This window comes from Hemiscyllium ocellatum, chromosome 7 (genome assembly GCF_020745735.1).
Source record: "Hemiscyllium ocellatum isolate sHemOce1 chromosome 7, sHemOce1.pat.X.cur, whole genome shotgun sequence".
Taxonomy (NCBI): Eukaryota; Metazoa; Chordata; class Chondrichthyes; order Orectolobiformes; family Hemiscylliidae; genus Hemiscyllium; species Hemiscyllium ocellatum.
Window position 1 is genome coordinate 88,447,498 of NC_083407.1, and position 18,689 is coordinate 88,466,186.

An 18,689-nucleotide genomic window follows, 5' to 3' on the forward strand; every position below is an offset into this window, starting at 1 on the left:
CAATTGTTAGTTCACCCATTTATGCTGATCATGCCAAGGAATTTCTTTTCAGTGAAGGAAATCAAAAGTAAATTACCTTGCGTATTTATTTCGGAAGCCTATCCAAAAATAATGAACAAGTCTACCAAAGCTTGCCAATGTTTCTGAGTTTGCAGTGCACAAGTTTGTTCCTGGGTTGCTGAATCAGTCATGGACAATATAATCAAGCTTTTGTGTCCAAGTTAAGAAATCTAGATATGTTCAACAGGCTACTTCAAATCAAATCTCAGGCAAAGGTTTAATTTTAAAAGAAATATTTAGTGCCTCAAAATACTAGGATTACGAAACTACTTTTTTTAAATCACAAGGGATATGCAATTAAGTATTTGTTTTCTATATCGAATTTAAATGGTGGAGTCATTAGACTTCTCTTCCAGAACGAAGTTAACTGGATCTGGAAACTACCCTAGAAAAGCATGAATAATTCATTCCTGCTTCACTCATACATTCCTTAGGGCAAGTTACCCTGTGTCACTGCACTAATATACATTCTCCACTTAATTCTGAAGGCGTACAAATTTAAATCCTTTTAGGTCGCTCTAATCCTGATCAAGAACAAAAACAAGACATCACCCCTTCAGAAAATGGCCACTACAATCACCAAAACACAGTCTCCTCCATATATCACTGATGCAAATCCATAACCTAACAAAAATAACTCATGGTCTTTTAATCACAAGTTTCTGAAACAGAAGGTGGTATTGGATCGGAAAAAGACAATGCTGTTCATCAGTATTGGTTTCAGTGTGCTCCACCTACAGGATGCACTACAGCAACCCACCACCCACCCAGAAGGGCATAAAGCAACAAATGCATAAAACTATTAATCCCAGGGTGACCCTTCAAATCACACAGCATTCTGACTTGGGCACACTTTGCAATTCTTTAAAGTGTAGCTGCAGCAAGTTTCTTGAACATCTTATCAGACAGCAATGTGGATGCGTTTTCACCACAGGCATGTCAAGTAGACCATGGATCACTACTAGTTCAACAGTGGCAACTGGAGATGGGTGACAAATATTCATTTGCTAGAAATTGAACCCATTTCTAGATTTTGCGCACAGAGGAAGTATGCCAAAGTTGGTAAACCTGTCAACCTGTCTAGCCCCAGGGGAAGTCTGTGAGGGAGTGTAATGAGAGTGAGCGCAAGAAAATAAGATGTGTTGCTTATCTTCTCTTTGTTTCTCAAAAGGTCATCCACACAGCAGACTGAATGGTGAGGAAAACCAAGCCTACCCCCTCCCAAACTCCAATTCTGTATGAATTCCAACAGAGCTAGTCCACAGCCACCAAAGGTCAATGTAAGGCTGTTGTTCAAGCTTCTGCCCTCAGCTCAACCCTGGTCTTTACTTACTTTCCTGGTGATTAGGAGTTGGAGCCTCACTTGGCTCTCTACATAGCTGTTTCTTAAGCAAAAAAGCCAGAAATGTTTTAGCTCTGCTCTCTGGCTCTTTTTAAGTGATGTTTATCAATCAATCTCTTCTTTAAATTCTCACCTCATGGTTTACACATTTATTTTTAAATTCACATAAAGCATTGTGCTAAAGACTGGTTCTCTAAATTCTAATCACCAGCTCCTTCAGTGAGAAGGATATTGAAATGTGGCCCCTCACGCAAAAACATTTGAACAATCCTGCAGTAATATTAAAGATGATAATGATCATACCTCGCAATTCTGTGGTCAGAAAGTGCCTTTAAAACTGTGTCTATTTTTGGTCATCAAAAAACACAAGACAGACATTCAAGTGCTGTAGGCAGTGCACAGTAGAATCACAAGTTTGAGCCTTGAATTGTGAAAAATTATTGAAAACAATTTACCTTTCAGTCTAAAATAAGAGTCACCCAAGAGATGACTGTAACTGCTTAGAATATTATATTAGGGACTGAAAAAATGTACATGGAGGGTACATAAAACTGCAGAGGAGAACCAAGGAGAATCAGGTTCAAACTAGAGAGGAATAATTTTAGAACAACAATAAAAAAATTACTTTTTGCATGAAGAAACTAAGAACACATGGAATGTAATACCAGATAAGTCTGGAGATAAATACCCAGAAATCATTTAAGAAACAACTGGGGAACATTAATATCGTACTGGACAGATGAATCAAGTTGCTCTTCCTCATCCATCACTATCTTATGAAGTTTTACCATCTAATTTGAGCTTCTGATGTTTCCAGAGCTTTCTGAATGTGAATATAAGCTACATTCTCCTTCAAAAAACAGTGCTACAAACTTTGAAAAACAATGCTGTGTTTGAGTCACACACTTGTAATAAAGGTTTGTCACCCAAACCAATTTGAAATATTTAAAAAGACATTTCTGGCAGCACTAAAACATGTTAATTTATTTTGTTCCGAAGACAGGTCGATAACTGAAACATTAAGTCTGCTTCTGATTTTTTTCCCTCCACTGATGCAGAGTGACTGAATATTTCTTGCTTTTTCCTTTTTTTAAACTCTCTGCATGCTGCCAGTATTGACAATGTGATTATCAGCACTATGTCACTTGCTTTGCCTCAAATGGTCTTTTCAATTAAATGGTGACACAATGGTGCAGGCAAGATTCTCTAGAGAACCAGTTCAGTTTATTTAATTGAAAATAGAATTACACATTTCCAGGAATTAAAAAATAATTTTTGTTCATGCTATTTTTAAAAATCTTGCTGAATTCCAGTTGCTCATGATCACTATTATTTGCCTCAAACCAAGTGAGTAGCAGAGGTGCAATGCTTTTTTGTATCATGCTATACCTGTGACGCAATGCATAGCAAACCTTTACAATAGTGCCATGAAAAGCAAAATTAAATCAGAATAATGATCAAAAGAACATTCAAATTTAATTCAGAAATTGGATATTCTGCAGCAGTGGAACCCCTGAAAACACTGAGCCTCAGAGATACATTCCAATATTTACAAACTGCCCAAGGTTTGTGTCCAACTTCCAAAACATGTCAACTAATTTAAGAAAAACAGGTTATCACTCTAACAAAAAGAGATTTAATATATGTATCACAATACAAATAGTGTTAGCTGGTTTAACACTGCCCACCTCCCAGACATCTCAGACTCAGGCACCTCAACTTCAAGGTTTATTGTCCAAAGGGAGTTGTGGTTAGTTCTAGGATAGTGATAGTTCCAACTACCAAGACTATCCTACAAAAATATTTACAAAATTTGCACTTGTTTCATTGATTTGAATAGATGCTAAGTAACTCCATTTTTGTCCAGTATACACAATGATGGTGGGTTAACAATCAACTTAGCCAAATAATATTAAGCCCAGTGTATTCATGAGTCTCGGAAAGTGAGGAGTCATCTGAAAGATAGAGAAGCATAGGATCTCCCTGCAAACATTAAAAGCAGTCGAAAACACAGGAAAGAGTGACAATGAGATATAATCACTACCTGGGGATTGGGTGTTAAGCATTGAAGCAGAGGAAATCTTGGAGGAATCAGAAGAGTTATGAGCAGAGTGAACACCAACACTGGATTTCTGAGAGGAAGACCGAGAAGAACCAGGAGAGCAAGTTGCTGTGGCAGCAGCGGCTGTAGCAACAGGAGCCGAGGTGAGAAATTGTTGATCGCTGAGGTTAACCTGGGAATTCTTGCCATCCGGAATATGTCTGTTCATAGCATTCAAAATACTTTTGCCATTAACCCCTGCAGTGTTATTACAAAGACAACAAGGATTACATATAAATCCAAAGTAAGTGGAGAAACAATTTAACCATTCCCAAGTGTTTATTTTATAGCAGGTTTGATTGAAACAAACTGACCAAATCACTAGGAGTTCCCTCAATACCTCTTTTATTCACTGATCCTAACACTTCGATGGAAAAACTGATCAAAAATACAGTTGGCATTACAACAGTGTAGAAGTGAGATGATTTCTATCTCGATTAATCTTTTTGGATTTCACAATTTCGAACTCATGTTTACAAAGTGCTGTCCGTTCATTGTCTAAAGTTGGCAATGTCCACAGAGCTAGTTACCCACCAGCAACTTATCCAAATTAATTATTTATTTCCTCTTTGGGCCTAGTGATTGCTGAAGGTCATGGGCAGCATCACAACTAAACCCACTCATGTACTCGTCAAACATCCAGATTCAAACATTCAAAAGCAAAATACTGCGGACATTGGAATTCTGAAATACAAACAGAAAATGCTGAAAATATTCAGCAGGTCAGACAGAATCTGCAGAGAGAGAAGCGAAGTTAATGTGCCGGTTGACTGATCTGTCATCAGAACTGGGAAAGGTTAGAGTTGTGACAACCTTGAGTCTAGAGGCAAGATTAGTGAGGAACAGATGGAAGGTCAAGGTGGGAGTGGGGTGGAGAACTAAAATCAAGATTACAGTGGCACTGGAAAAGCACAGCAGGTCAGGCAGCATCCAAAGAACAGGAAAATTGATGTTTCGGGAAAAATCTCTTCATTAGAATTCCTGATGAAGGGCTTTTGCCCCACATGTCGATTTTCCTGCTCTTCAGATGTTGCCTGACCTGCTGTGCTTTTCCAGCACCACTGTAATCTTGATTCTAATTTCCCGCATCTGCAGTACCCACTTTCGTCTGGAGAACTAAAATGGCAAGCAACCAGACCCTCACTTGTGGAATAACCTGAGATGCACTGCATAATTATCACTCAATCTATGTTTGGTCTTCCCAATCTTGCCTTACAGATGAAGGTGATTTATTTGCACTTCTTTCAAGCCTATAATTGGCATTCACCCCTTAAAGTAACCTAATGAAATGAGATAAAGGTACAGGGTCTCAACTTCCAGCTAGAGACTGTAAAGCCTTCTGTACTCATCACTAAAAACAATAATTTCACATCATGACCACTGACCCCATTTTTTCTTTCCCCAAACCCCAACCCCAGAGAGCAGCTGTGAGTGACGACCATTTCACTGAAACCATGTCGTGTTTTGTTTTTACTCCATGACCATTCTCGCATTTCAACATTGTCTTTACCATTTATTCTTCTGCTTTGGAGCTGTCACAATTCCCCCCTACCCCTTCTTTCCTTGTTGCCTGTCTCTATGCTTACTCAGGACTTGTTACATCTTTACCATTTTCCAGTTCTGATGAAAGTTTAGGGACCAGAAATACCAACTTCATTTGTCTCTCCTCTGATGCTACCTTACCTGCTTAGTATTCCTAATATACTCTGCTCTTAAACCATAGCCTTGCTGAGTGAGAATTGAACTTGAATCTTTTTTGCCCATGATTTTGACCTAATGCATTTATCAACTCAGCCACAGATGTCGGTGACAGTTATTGAATCCTTAAATCACAGCAGGATATCAAAAGGCACTTAAAGGTGTATCAAAATAAAAACACATTTGGAGCCACAGCAAATAAAGAAAGCTAGCAAACTTCTAAGCACCTATATTTAGATAATAAAACTGGTGAGTACTGTACCTCATTAAATCCCTGGTTCCAAAATAAACACTTTATTTATTTCAAATGCTGAACGCACTAATATTTCATACAGAGAAAACAATTCAACAATATCAATTGCAAATCATATATTGTTCCAATAATCCCAAAACATATTGTCCTGAACAAAAGATACAGGTTTGCACTCCTGAATGCCCCCACACTCAAATCAGGTTTTAAATCCTGTTCTAGATGAAATCATGCATCAAACATGGACATGTCAGTTTGGTGCTTGCTAGGACTACAACAATGTTAAACAAACTATCCGAGAAATTGTGCATTCAACTATGTCATAAATAAACAGCTTTCCGAGTGTTTCCAATCAATAATGAGGCCCAGATAGCTTTACCTCACTGCTTAAGGAAAGAAGGAAGGCCGGTGACTGGGGCTGCAGGCAAAAGTAAAAAGAACTCTACATAGTTTAGTTTAAAGGCAGCTTATAAAAATAGATTTTATAGTGATTGACAACTCTGTCTCCTGAAAGTTGCCACATACTATGTAGTGGGTCCATTTGACGATTTCATCGAAACTCAGGCTGCATTGCTCAGTCAATTAGATAGAAACATAAGGGAGCATTCAAGTGGAAAAAGTTCTGCAACTGAATTGACCATTGCATAAATACACATAACTTTCCAGTACCTACTCACTCCATCGTTCTTTTAATAAGTGGCTCTCCTTAACAAGAAAAATGGAAGATATGTGTTTAAAAAAAAACAACATAGTCCACAAATAGAATTTTCCAGTTGGCAAGTCTCTTCATCAGGCGACAACTGCTTTTGGTGGAAGGATTTCCCTCCTCCCACTGAGATGACAGGTTGACAGGTCATGGATGCCACATATCAACAGGCCCATTTGCAGTAAGGTTAATCTCAGTTAAAGTCAGATGGCATCCTTAAATCTATCTTGTAGGACCACAGTTTACGGTGAAGTCGGCAGTCTGACCATGGGCTTTCCTTTTCAGAGCTTAATTCTGGTGGAAGCAGGAAGACAGTCGTGTTGACTATGTCTCCACACCACCTCTTCCTGCCTCCAGTTTGCAACCCCGGGTACACAAGATTCTGTCATATTTTGAGATTCTATTGATCAATCAGAAAGACTATTACATAGCTACACTGTTTATGACAGTCAATTCATACTGGAACAATATCAGATCCATCAAGCTTTAAAGACATTTCTTACTTACATAATAACAAAGATCATACCACATTGGAATCCCTTAAAGTGAGATTAGCTATAAAGATAATAATACATTACACAAAACTGCACAGAAACTAAAGATTCTACACTTGCAAAATGAGAATTACTTAGTGTGTTTACACATCTGCGCTGTATCAACAATAAACTCACTTTACAGCCAAGAACTATAGCCATTTCGCAAAACATCATGGAACAGTAAGGTTCAAAACATAGAAGGATGCATGATGTACCTGTAATGGGAGCACATGCTACTTCTGTCTGGAAGGAGATGCCAGCATCTATAGTTTTTGGTTCTATAACAGACAATAATTGAAAGCAATTTCATTTTATACATCTTGCAACTTGTGCTTAGTTTTATTACTTAAATTCCTTTTGAAAGAAAAAGGATATGAAACAAGTAAAACAGATTATGGCAATTATGCTATTTTTTAAACTAACTGAATCGTAAGTTATTCTTGCACTAATAGAAAGACTAATTATCCACTTGTGGTCACTAAATTATTCATTATAAAGATATGTAACATAATTCCACAATATTAATTTAATTGGTCAACATAGCTGATCATGATAACTTGGTAAAATCAACAGGTTAATTTTTAAGATAACAAGATTTGACTTGACAAATGAGACCGCAACATTTTTATTGCTTTAAAATTTACAAATAGTGCATGTTAATGTGCAGGCCTCTCTTTGAGAATCCCATACTTGTCACATCCTTCAAATTAAACCAGGGGAAAGTAATTTTGCATTTGAAAGGTTAAAGATTGACACCTAGAATGTTAAACAAAAAAGAACAACCATATTGAACAGTTCATGCAAACACTGAATTCCACTGTAAAAGATGAATTTTGGGATTGTGAATATTAAATTTAGCATTCAGTTTGTCAAACAATTGTAATTTACTTGCAGGCCTAAATCAACAGCACTAAGATAGCTTCGAAACTCAAAATATTTTTGGACACCTTAGTACCTGTTTTTAGGAGCTTTAATGCAAAACGTACTGGATTTCCATGAAAGGACTATTTTTCTTACACAAACTTCTGAACATATACACAAATTAATAATAGCACTGTTATAATTTACAAAGCTACAAGCAATATCTCTTTTACATGACAATGTTCATAATATCTGACTCCAATACTGTCTGGTTCCTTTGTTCAAGAAGTCCACAGGGATAGGCCAAGTAATTACAGAACAGTTAGTTTGACTTCAGTGGTATACTGAAGTGTACGTTCCTGTCAAGTCCTGAGGAATAGAGGGGCCTTGGTGTACAAGCCCATAGATTCCTAAAGGTGTCAACACTGGTAAATGAAGTAGTTAAGGCAGCAAAAGGGATGCTTCCTTCATTAGTTGAGGCAAGAAATATAGGAGCAAAGAAGTCTTGTTACAACTTCATAAAACTCTGTTTAGGTCACAGATTGAATATTGTATGCAGTTCTGATCACCACAGGATCAGAAGGATGTGATTGCACTAGAGAGGGTGCAGAAAAGATCAATCAAAGTGTCTCCTAGAATGAAAAAGTCTCTGTTATGAGGATAGATTGGGTAGGCTGAGTTTATTTTCCTTGGAGTAGAGGAGGCCAAGGCATGCAATATTACAAGAGACAGACAGGGTATGTTGTGGGAATCTTTTCCCTGTGGCAGAACTATCTAAGATCATACAGCATATGTTTAAGGTGAGGAACAAGTGGTTTAGGGGAGACCTGAGAAAAAGACGGTGGAAAGATGGTAGAAAGATGGAACATGCTGCCTGAGAGGGTGATGAAGGTACGGAGACTCAATATTTAAGAAGCACCTGGATGAGCACTTAAAATGCCAAGGTGTAGTAGACCAAGGACCAGGTGCAAGTAAATGGGATTATTGTAGTTTAGTGTTTGCTAGTAGGCATAGACAGGAGACAGTGAAGAGCCATTTTCTTGCTGTATGACTCAGCCATAGAATACATTTATTTGGAACCTTGTATATTTTAAAGTAGCTTGACCAATTTACACAGACAGCCGAATCAATCATTTAAAAAAAAAGTAAAACCTGCTATTCTCCATTTGGCACTCTTCTTAGGCATGGCAAAACTGGTGATATGTTGTAACGCTTTTGTCAGAAGTGTTCAAAACCATAAATTTGAGGAATATGTCTATTATACAAGTAATTCTCTGATTGTTCTTTTTAACCTTGAAGGAAATACTGTGAAACCCATTGTTACCATTTAATCTCATACCATAAAGCTTTGGCATTCATTCAGAACTTCCCCTGTTCATAATGAAACTTACCAACTGCCTGTTCAGTAATGCAACACAACAGAATGGCTTAGGCTAAATAAAAGGAGGCAGTGATTTTCAACTGTCATAAGAGTTTTACATTCAATGAATGATTCACTGCCCTTATGACAGATCTGATTCCAGAGTCGGTTGAAATTCCATCCACCCACAATGCGGCAACTGCAAAGTACCTTTTTAACACCTATACTCACCTAGGGGTTCTTGCGGTACAGCCACAGTGCCCCTACTTTCGACCCGGTTTCAAATCTAACCTGATCCAGAGATGTGTAATAACATCTTAGAACAGGCTGATTAGAGAATACCTACACTTCAACAAGTCTGAACATGGAAACAGCACTTGCTTCCCAACAATGGCAGAAATTAACAAGTCTTCTAATGCTTTAAAATATGGTAACAATTCTACTTGTTAGTATGTTCTGGTTTCTCAGTTTTTATCCAGATGACTGATGTTATCAAATTATGCACATTTCTACATGAAACAATTTTAAAGTAAAATAGCAGTTAAATTTATTTAAAGTGTTTTGATACTAAGGTTGAAAAATAGATACTTTACAAATGCAATTCTTTTTATTTACAAATAAATCTATCAGCCAACATAAATACAACTTTGATTTGAAATTGTCAAGAATCTAAGTTGAACACAGTTCTTGTACTGTTTTAATGCTTAGGCTATAGGTATGATTTAAATCCAGGGTGGGATTTAGGGGAGAATTCTGGTAAAATATTAGTTCAGCTGGAATCTGAGGAAATACATTAAAGATTGCATCAGTGATTATAGATTATTGGAAGTTTTGTAAACACTTGAAATTACTTTTAAAAAACACTGATTTTCACAAAGACTATGTGGAAAGTAGGGCCAGAGATACGGAATAAAATGAATGTTTGTCAAATAACAGGAATTAGAACTAAGGTTAGATTACTTACAGTGTGGAAACAGGCCCTTCGGCCCAACAAGTCCACACCGACCTGCCAAAGCGCAACCCACCCAGACCCATTCCCCTACATTTACCCTTTCATCTAACACTGTAGGCAACTTAGCATGGCCAATTCACCTAACCTGCACATTTTTGGAGTGAGGGAGGAAACCGGAGCACCCAGAGGAAACCCACGCAGACAGGGTGAGCAAACTCCACACAGTCAGTCGCCTGAGGCGGGAATGGACCCTGGGTCTCTGGCGCTGTGAGGCAGCAGTGCTAACCACTATGCCACCTGCCGCCCACAAATTAGTGGGCAGGTGGCTGATCAGTACTTCACTTGGCTGTCGCTTTGAGGAGGAGGGACTGTACTTTATGACATTAGGATTGAGGAAGGTTGTTCCATTTGAAAGTAGGACACTATGACTAAGGGGTGGCAGCCTGGCTCAATAATCTGAACAGTGTGCACCAGTCATGGAATAGACTGTTTTAGAAGGAATTCGACCAGGTAAAAAAAAACCTAAAAATATATTCCAGAGTACCTTAACACAATCTGCTCATTCCAGTCATTAGTCTAGTACATGTTCTCTGAATTGCTTCCAATAAATTAACAGCTTTTCTAAGTATGGAAGTATGTGATAGCTTCATATAAGCTACACCAGGTAGCTTGAAAGAACTGAAGATGGAGGGCAATGGCAGGTGCTCAAGAGAAAAAAAAACAGATGTTGGTTAAAAGCTACAGAACTCAGCTGGGCATTCTTTTGTGAGGAAAAGCTAGAGATTTACAGAAACATGATGGGTAAAGCACTTCAATTTATACAGCAGATTAAAGAAATGCTTCACAGGAGGATATCAGCTTGAGTAGCTGTCCTAATGATGTTATTTCTCCTGTGCTCATTGAATGTCTGCTTGTCTGCACAAAACACCATAGAGACAAATCTGAATAGGTTTTGTCCACTAACCCATTAATGTGCAAAATCTCAAATTGTTGAGAACAACTGATCTGGATATTTGCTGTGGAACATAATCTTTCCAATGTTTTACAAACTGAATTATAATAACCACAGGATGCACATTCATAGAAACACAGGAAATGGGAGGAGCAGGCCATTCAGCCCTTTGAATCTGCTGATAACTGATAGTTCATAGCTGATCATCTAACACAGTATCTTATTCCTAATTTCTTGCCATACTCTTCGGTCATTTTAGTCCCCAACAACTACCCCAAACTCCATCCTGAATGCTTTCAATGTTTTGACCTCTACTATTTTTGTGAAAGAAAACTGCATAGTCTCACCACTCTCTGGGTGAAGAAATTCCTCTTCATCTCAGCCCTAAATGGCTCACCCTGTATCCTTAGAGTGACCTTTGGTTCTGAACTTCTGAGTCATTGGAAACATTCTTCCTGCATTCATCCTGTCTAGTCCTGTTAAGATTTGATTGGTTTCTATGAAAATCTCTGCTCAATCTTCTAATCTGTAATGAATATAGCTCTAAACAATCCAATCTCTATTTATACATCAATCCTTTAACGCCAGGAATCAGTCTGGTAAATCTTTGTGGCACTCCCTCAATAGGAAGAACATCCTTCCTCAGGTAAGGAGACTGAAACAGCACACAATACTGCAGATGTGATCTTACCAAGGGCCCATACAATTGCAGCAAGATATCCCTGCCCCTGTACTCTAATCCTCTCAATAGGAAGGCCAACATACATTTGTTTTTTTCATCACCTGCTGCAACTACATGTTCACATGTAGCGACGGGTATAGAAGGACACTCAGTTCTCATTGTACATACTCCTTTCCCGATCTATCACCATTCAGATAATAATCTACCTTTCTCTTTTTGCTGCCAAAGTGGATAACCTCACATTTATCCACATTACATGGCATCTGCCATGCATTTGCACAATTACGCAGCTTGTACAGTGAAACACCTCTGCATCCTCCTCACTGCTCACCCTTCCATCAAGCTTTGCGTTGTTGCAAACTTGAAGATGCACGGGGATATCTTTGTTATCTATGTGGGATAGGGGCATGGACCTCCAAGAATAACACAAGGGGTTGTATCAATTCAGGAATTAAAGTTCTTGGGTCTGGAGTCAACCTGGGAGTATGTGGATAGAAACTGCCTTTAGTTGCCTCATCTAAATTGTCAATCTATATCGTGCATAGCTGGGATCAAAGTACTTATCTCTGTGGTAGGTCACAAGTCACTGACTGCTACTTTGAAGACAAAAGACCCATTAATTATTTCTTTGTTCCTTGACAGGCAACCAGTTCTCTCACCTTCTCAATATACTAACCCCAATTCATGTGCTTTATGTTTACATGTTAGTCTCGTATGTGAGACCTTATCAAAAACCTTCTGAAAGTCCAAGTAAACTCAATCCTCTGGCTTCCCTTTGTTAATTCTACTAGCTACATCCTAAAAATACTTTCAGTAGATTTATCAAGCATGATTCCTCTTTCACAATCCAATGCGGACTCTGCCTAATCCTGCTACTATTTTCGAACTGTTCGACCAAATCTTGTATAATGGCCTCTAGCAATTTAATTACGACCCATTTATAAACTACTATAAACAGAAGACTGAATGGAAAGAAAACCTTATTCATGACTTGTTAATTGTCAATTGTGCCTGCTTAACATTTCTGTACCAACCAAAGAGTTCATGTTTTCTTCAAAAAGAAAGGTACAATTCGAAAAGGCACAATTCGAAAAGGCAAGGGATCCTGGAGAGGAGAGGAAATGAATGATAAACGGATCTGAAGATACTCATGTGATAAAGAAATTATATTTTCAAAACCTAGTATAAAGCAGTGTCAGCTTATTACAGCTACTTGGTCTGGATAAATCTCTCTCTGGCAAGGTCAGACTTGGGTTTACTACAAAATGAACATTGGCAGCAGCTCCAGGGCATGAACACAGGACAGCCTCCCTGGCAAGCCTTGTCTAAAATGGGCACAAAACTCTCACGACAGCATTGGACACGGTTATTGTGCAGGGGTCTGACTTGCTTACTGCGAGTGCTGCAGCTAACTCCAGATAAGAAGCCATGCTCTGCTTTTTCACCAACCAGCCACTAAAGACATTCCAGCATTGTGAGAGGCTTGCTTGTGATCATCAAGGCTGCACAGTAGTTCCCAAGGCCAACTCCTTTCACTCCAATACAATTCCAGATTAATAAGCCTGGCTACTGAGAACAATTCTCTTGATCATGCAGCCAACAATTTTCCCATCACAGGAGACAACTGCCAGTAATCACAATCGCATGGACAGCTTCTGCGATGACACAATGTTACATTTTGAACATACTGGGCAATCATTAGTGAAGATCCTGACTTCTGATCTTCCCTCCATCATATCTGAATTGAAGGTTTTAGTCTGGAATGCTGCTCCTCGGTTGTTCCTTTTACACATTCTCCCAAATGCTTGTTTGCTCGAATGCTGGCAACTGTCAGAATCATAGAGATGTACAGCATGGAAACAAACCCTTCAGTCCAACTCATCCATGCCGACCAGATATACCATCCCAATCTAGTCCATCTGCCAGCACCCGGTCCATATCCCTCCAAACCCTTCCTATTCATATACCCATCCAAATGTCTCTTAAATATTGCAATTGTACCAGCCTCCACCACTTCCTCTGGCAACTCATTCCATACATGTACCACCCTCTGCATGAAAAGGTTGCCCCTTAGGTCTCTTTTATATCTTTCCCCTCTCACCCTAAACCTATGCCCTTTAGTTCTGGATTACCCCACCCCAGGAAAAAAAACTTTGCCAAATTATTCTGTTCATGCCCCTCATAATTTTGTAAACTTCTATAAGGTCACCCCTCAGTCTCCGACGCTCCTGGGAAAACAGCCCCAGCCTGTTCAGCCTCTACCTATAGCTCAAATCCTCCAACCCTGGCAACATCCTTGTAAATCTTTTCTGAACCATTTCAAGTTTCACAACATCTTTCCAATAGGAAGGAGACCAGAATTGTACGCAACATTCCAGCAGTGGCCTAACTAATGTCCTGTACAGCCGCAACATGACCTCCCAACTCCTGTACTTAACACTGTGACCAATAAAGGAAAGCATACCAAACGCCTTCCTCACTATCCTATCTACCTGCGACTCCACTTTCAAGAAGCTATGAACTTGCACTCCAAGGTCTCTTTGTTCAGCAACACTCCCTAGGACCTTACCATTAAGTGTATAAGTCCTACTAATATTTGTTTTCCCAAAATGCAGCACCTCGCATTTAACTTGATTAAACTCCATTTTATCTGAATTAAACTCCATGACTGACAAATATTCTGAAAGTAGTAAAGCTTTTAAAGAGGTAAGCTCGCCTGTCTTATGAATTTCTAGGGTCCAATGTCTTTTTCCACTGTTGTTTTACATAGTGATAATTGCTTAAATATCACCATGTTATATAAGCTTGATCAGATGGGCCAATAGACTGAGGAGTGGCAGATGGAATTGATTTCAGATAAATGTGAGGTGCTGCATTTTAGGAAAGCAAATCTTAGCAGGACCTATACACTTAATGGTAAGGTCCTAGGGAGTGTTGCTGAACAAAGAGACCTTGGAGTGCAGGTTCACAGCTTCTTGAAAGTGAAGTCACTGGATGGGTATATGAATAGTGCATCTCTATGACTCGATAATCAAGCTCAATCATCTAATGGTTGGGGTGGAGTGCTGCCACCAATCCTCCTTTGTAAAAACATTTAAATCAACCTGCTACAATACATACATCTAAAGCAGGTGGGACGTGGCCTTGTAGCCCAGAGGGAAGGATACTACCCTTGTTCCAGCATGATACTCCTTACTGGGTATCTGGTCATCAACAATAGACTATCAACCACTAGTGAGTTTTAAGCAGCAGTATTTGTCTCAACAAAATGAAGTTCATTGTATAATTGCAATTGATATAAATCACATGAGCTAGTTAAGCATAATTGCAAAGACGAGCAGAGAACATTGATAACCGTGCTCTCTATTTGAAACAAAAGCAAGATTCCCTTTTTCCCCGGCCAAGACTGCAGGAAATCAGAACTTAATACATCACATCTCTGAGGTAACAGAATCTAACTATCACCCCATAAATTTCAATGGCTTGATCATTACTGAATTTTGCACAATCATCATCCTAGGTAACAGCACCATTAAACAGAAGTTGAACTGGACCAGCTGTGTAAATGTTATGGCTACAAGAGCAAGTTGGAGTCTAGGAATTCTGCAGCAAGTATTTTACCTCTTGACGCCCATGCACCATAAATATCAGAGGTGTGAAAGAATACACATCAGTTGCCTAGATGACTGCATTTCCAGCAACATGCAAGAAGCACGACACCATACAGAAGAAAGCAATCCCTTGATATGTGCTCCATCCAGGTAATGAACCCAGCCAGGTGTTAGATTTGGAGGTAGGAGAGCACTTTGGTGATAGCGACCACAATTCAGTTATGTTTACTTTAGTGATGGAAAGGGTTAGGCATATTCTGCAGGGCAAATGTTATAGCTGGGCAAAGGCAATTACAATACGATTAGGCAAGATTTAGAATGCATAGGATGGGGAAGGAAACTACAGGAGATGGGCACAGTTGAAATGTGGAGCTTACTCAAGGAACAGCAACTGATCAGTATGTACCTGTCAGGCAGGGAGGAAGTTGTCGAGCGCGGGAGCAGTGGTTTTATTAAGGAAGTTCGATCTCTTGTCAAGAGGAAGAAGGTGGCTTATATTAGGATGAGATGTGATGGCTCAGTTAGGGAACTTGAAAGTTACAAGTTAGCCAGGAAAGACCTAAAGAGAGCATTAAGAAGAGCCAGGAGACGTCATTGGTGGATAGGATTAAGGAAAACCCTAAGGCTTGCAATAGGTATATCAGGAATAAAAGAATGACTAGAGTATGATTAGGGTTAATTAAGCATAGTAGTGAGAAATTGTGTGTGGAGTCAAAGGAGCTAGGGAAGTGCTAAATGAATACTTTTTGTCAGTTTGCACACTAGAAATAAAAGACAATGTGGTCAAGGAGAATACTGAGATACAGACCACTAGACTAGATGGGATTGATGTGCATAAGGAGGAGATGTTAACAATTCTGGAAAGTGTAAAAATAGATAAGTCCCTGGGCTGGATGGGATTTATCCCAGGATTCTCTGGAAAGCCAGAGAGGAGATTGCTCAGCTTTTGGCTTTGGTCTTTATGTCGTAATTGTCTACAGGAATAGTGCCAGAAGACTGGAGAATAGCAAGTGTTGTTCCCTTGTTCAAGAAGGGGAGGAGAGACAACCCTAGAAATTACAGACTTGTGAGCCTTACTTCAGTTGTGGATAAAGTGTTGGAAAGGATTATAAGAGATAGGATTTATAATCATCTTGAAAAGAATAAATTGACTAGGGATAGTCAACACAGTTTTGTGAAGGATAGGTTGTGCCTCACAAGCCTTATGAGTTATTTGAGAAGGTGACCAAACAGGTGGATGAGGGTAAAGCAATTAATATGGTGTATATGGATTTCAGTAAGGCTTTTGGTAAGGTTCCCCACGGTAGACTATTGCACAAAATACAGAGGAGGCATGGGACTGAGAGTGATTTAGTGTTTTGGATTAGAAATTGGCTAGCTGAAAGACAACAGAGGGTGGTAGTTAATGGAAAATATTCATCCTGGAGTTCAGTTACTAGTGACATACCACAATGATCTGTTTTGGTCCACTGTTGTTTGTCATTTTTATAAATGATCTGGATGAGGGCGTAGAAGGATGGATTAGTAAATTTGCGGATGACACTAAGGTCGATAGAATTGTGGATAGTGATGAAAGATGTTGTAGGTTACAGAGGGCCATAGATAAGCTGCAGAGCTGGGCTGAGAGGTAGGAAATGGAGTTTAATGGGGAAAAGTGTGAGGTGATTCACTTTGGAAGGAGCAACTGGAATAAAGAGAGTGCTGGGCTAATGGTAAGTTTCTTGGTAGTGTAGATGAGCAGAGATCACAGCTGCAAATGTGTTGCTGGTCAAAGCACAGCAGGTTAGGCAGCATCTCAGGAATAGAGAATTCAACGTTTCGAGCATAAGCCCTTCATCAGGAATATGAAGAGAGATCTGTGTCCAGGTACATTAATCCCTGAAAGTTGCCACCCAGGTTGATGTGGTTGTTAAAAAGGCATAAGGTGTGTCAGCTTTTATTGGTAGAGGGATTGAATTTCAGAACCATGAGGTCACACTGCAGCTTTACAAAACTTTGGTGTGGGCACATTTGGAGTATTGCGTACAGTTCTGGTTATTGCATTATTGGAAGGATGTGGAAGCTTAGGAAAAGGTTCAGAGGAAATTTAATAGGATGTTGCCTAGTATGGAGAGAAGGTCTTACGAAGAAAGGCTGAGGTTTCTTGAGGCTGTTTTCACTAGAGAAGACGTGACTTAATTGAGGCATATAAGATAACCAGAGGGTTCAATAGATTGGACAGTGAGAGCCTTTTTTCTCAGATCGCAATGGCTTGCACGAGGGGACATAGCTTTAAATTGAGGGGAGATGGATATAGGACAGACGTCAGAGGTAGTTTCTTTACTAAGAGAGTAGTGTGTGGAATGCACTGCCTGCAACAGTAGTAGATTTGTCAATGTTAAGGACGTTTAAATGGTCATCTGATAGGCATATTGACGAGAATGGAATAGTGGAGGTTAGATGGTTTTCAAATTGGTTCCAGGGGTTGTTGTAACATGGAGGGCTGAAGGACCTGTACTGAGCAGTAATGCTCTCTGTTCTATGTTCTATCTATCTTTTTAAAAAAAACTCCGTTATTTTGAATCTCAGTGGATGCAGTGTATGTTGCACACACGATACACTGCAGCAAATCAAAGCTCTTTGGATAACACCTTCCATACCCAGATCATCTATCAGCTAGAAAGGCAAGGGCAATGGAATAATACCACCACCCACTGATTCCCCTCCAAGATGTACACCACCACAGAACTATAATGCCGTTTCCTCACCGTTACTGGGTTAAAATCCTAGAAATCTCTTCCTAACAATGCTGAGAGCGCACCGACACCACAAAGATTCCAGTGGTTCAAGAAGGTGGCTCACCAAGTCTACTCAAAGTCATTTGGGGAGGAGTAAGAGATGTTCACCTAACCAGCAACAAAAACAAGTTTCAAAAGGCACATGGGAACATCATTACATTCATTTCCCAACAAGTCACACACAATCCTAACTCAGAACCATAACATTGTTCCTTTACATCGCTGGCTCAAATGCACTGCAAGCATACCTCTACCGCATGGACTACAGGACTATGATTCAGGAAGGCAGGTTACCTTCACCATCTTGAAGACTGTTAAAGGTGGAAATAAATGCTAGCAATATCTACCTGTCTGAACGAATGAACAACATTTCATAGTACATCAACATTTTAATTGAAATCGAATGTTCTTTGAAGCTAACCAATAACCACAATGTCCATTGCAACAGTTTTATTGGTTAGCCACTCAAAACGCATCCAAATTTTATTATTTTGATGAAATTGCCTTGACAGTTAGAACATGTTTTAGATGATGTATAAACATTGATTTCATATGCACAAACCCACAAATCAGGATTATATTAACCACATTTAGAAATGAATCATTCAGTGGTTACTTCATGTCATTTTATTGAAAAAAATCAAGAATTATTAAAAATACTTTCAATCATTTTAAAAACTAATTATAAAACACTAAACTAAAAAGAATTCTGACTGTAGATGGAAAGTGTAAGTTATTTTTATTTCATTTACAAAACATTCTTACAATTTATTAGTTATATTGGCACTTGCCCCTTGATTT

General features: G+C 39.1%; 1 protein-coding gene across 2 annotated transcripts in view; it reads right to left on the reverse strand.

Moving 5' to 3' along the window:
• Positions 1-18,689, reverse strand: part of LOC132817538 (diacylglycerol kinase beta) — a 519,975-nt gene that overhangs the window by 345,671 nt on the left and 155,615 nt on the right. The window contains exon 6 of one of the 2 annotated variants that reach the window (XM_060828034.1): positions 6,909-6,971. The exons of the other annotated variant lie outside the window; for it this stretch is intronic. Within the exon in view, the coding sequence (XP_060684017.1) occupies positions 6,909-6,971 (63 nt within the window). The remainder of the gene's footprint in view (positions 1-6,908; positions 6,972-18,689) is intronic. 2 annotated transcript variants of the gene reach the window in all.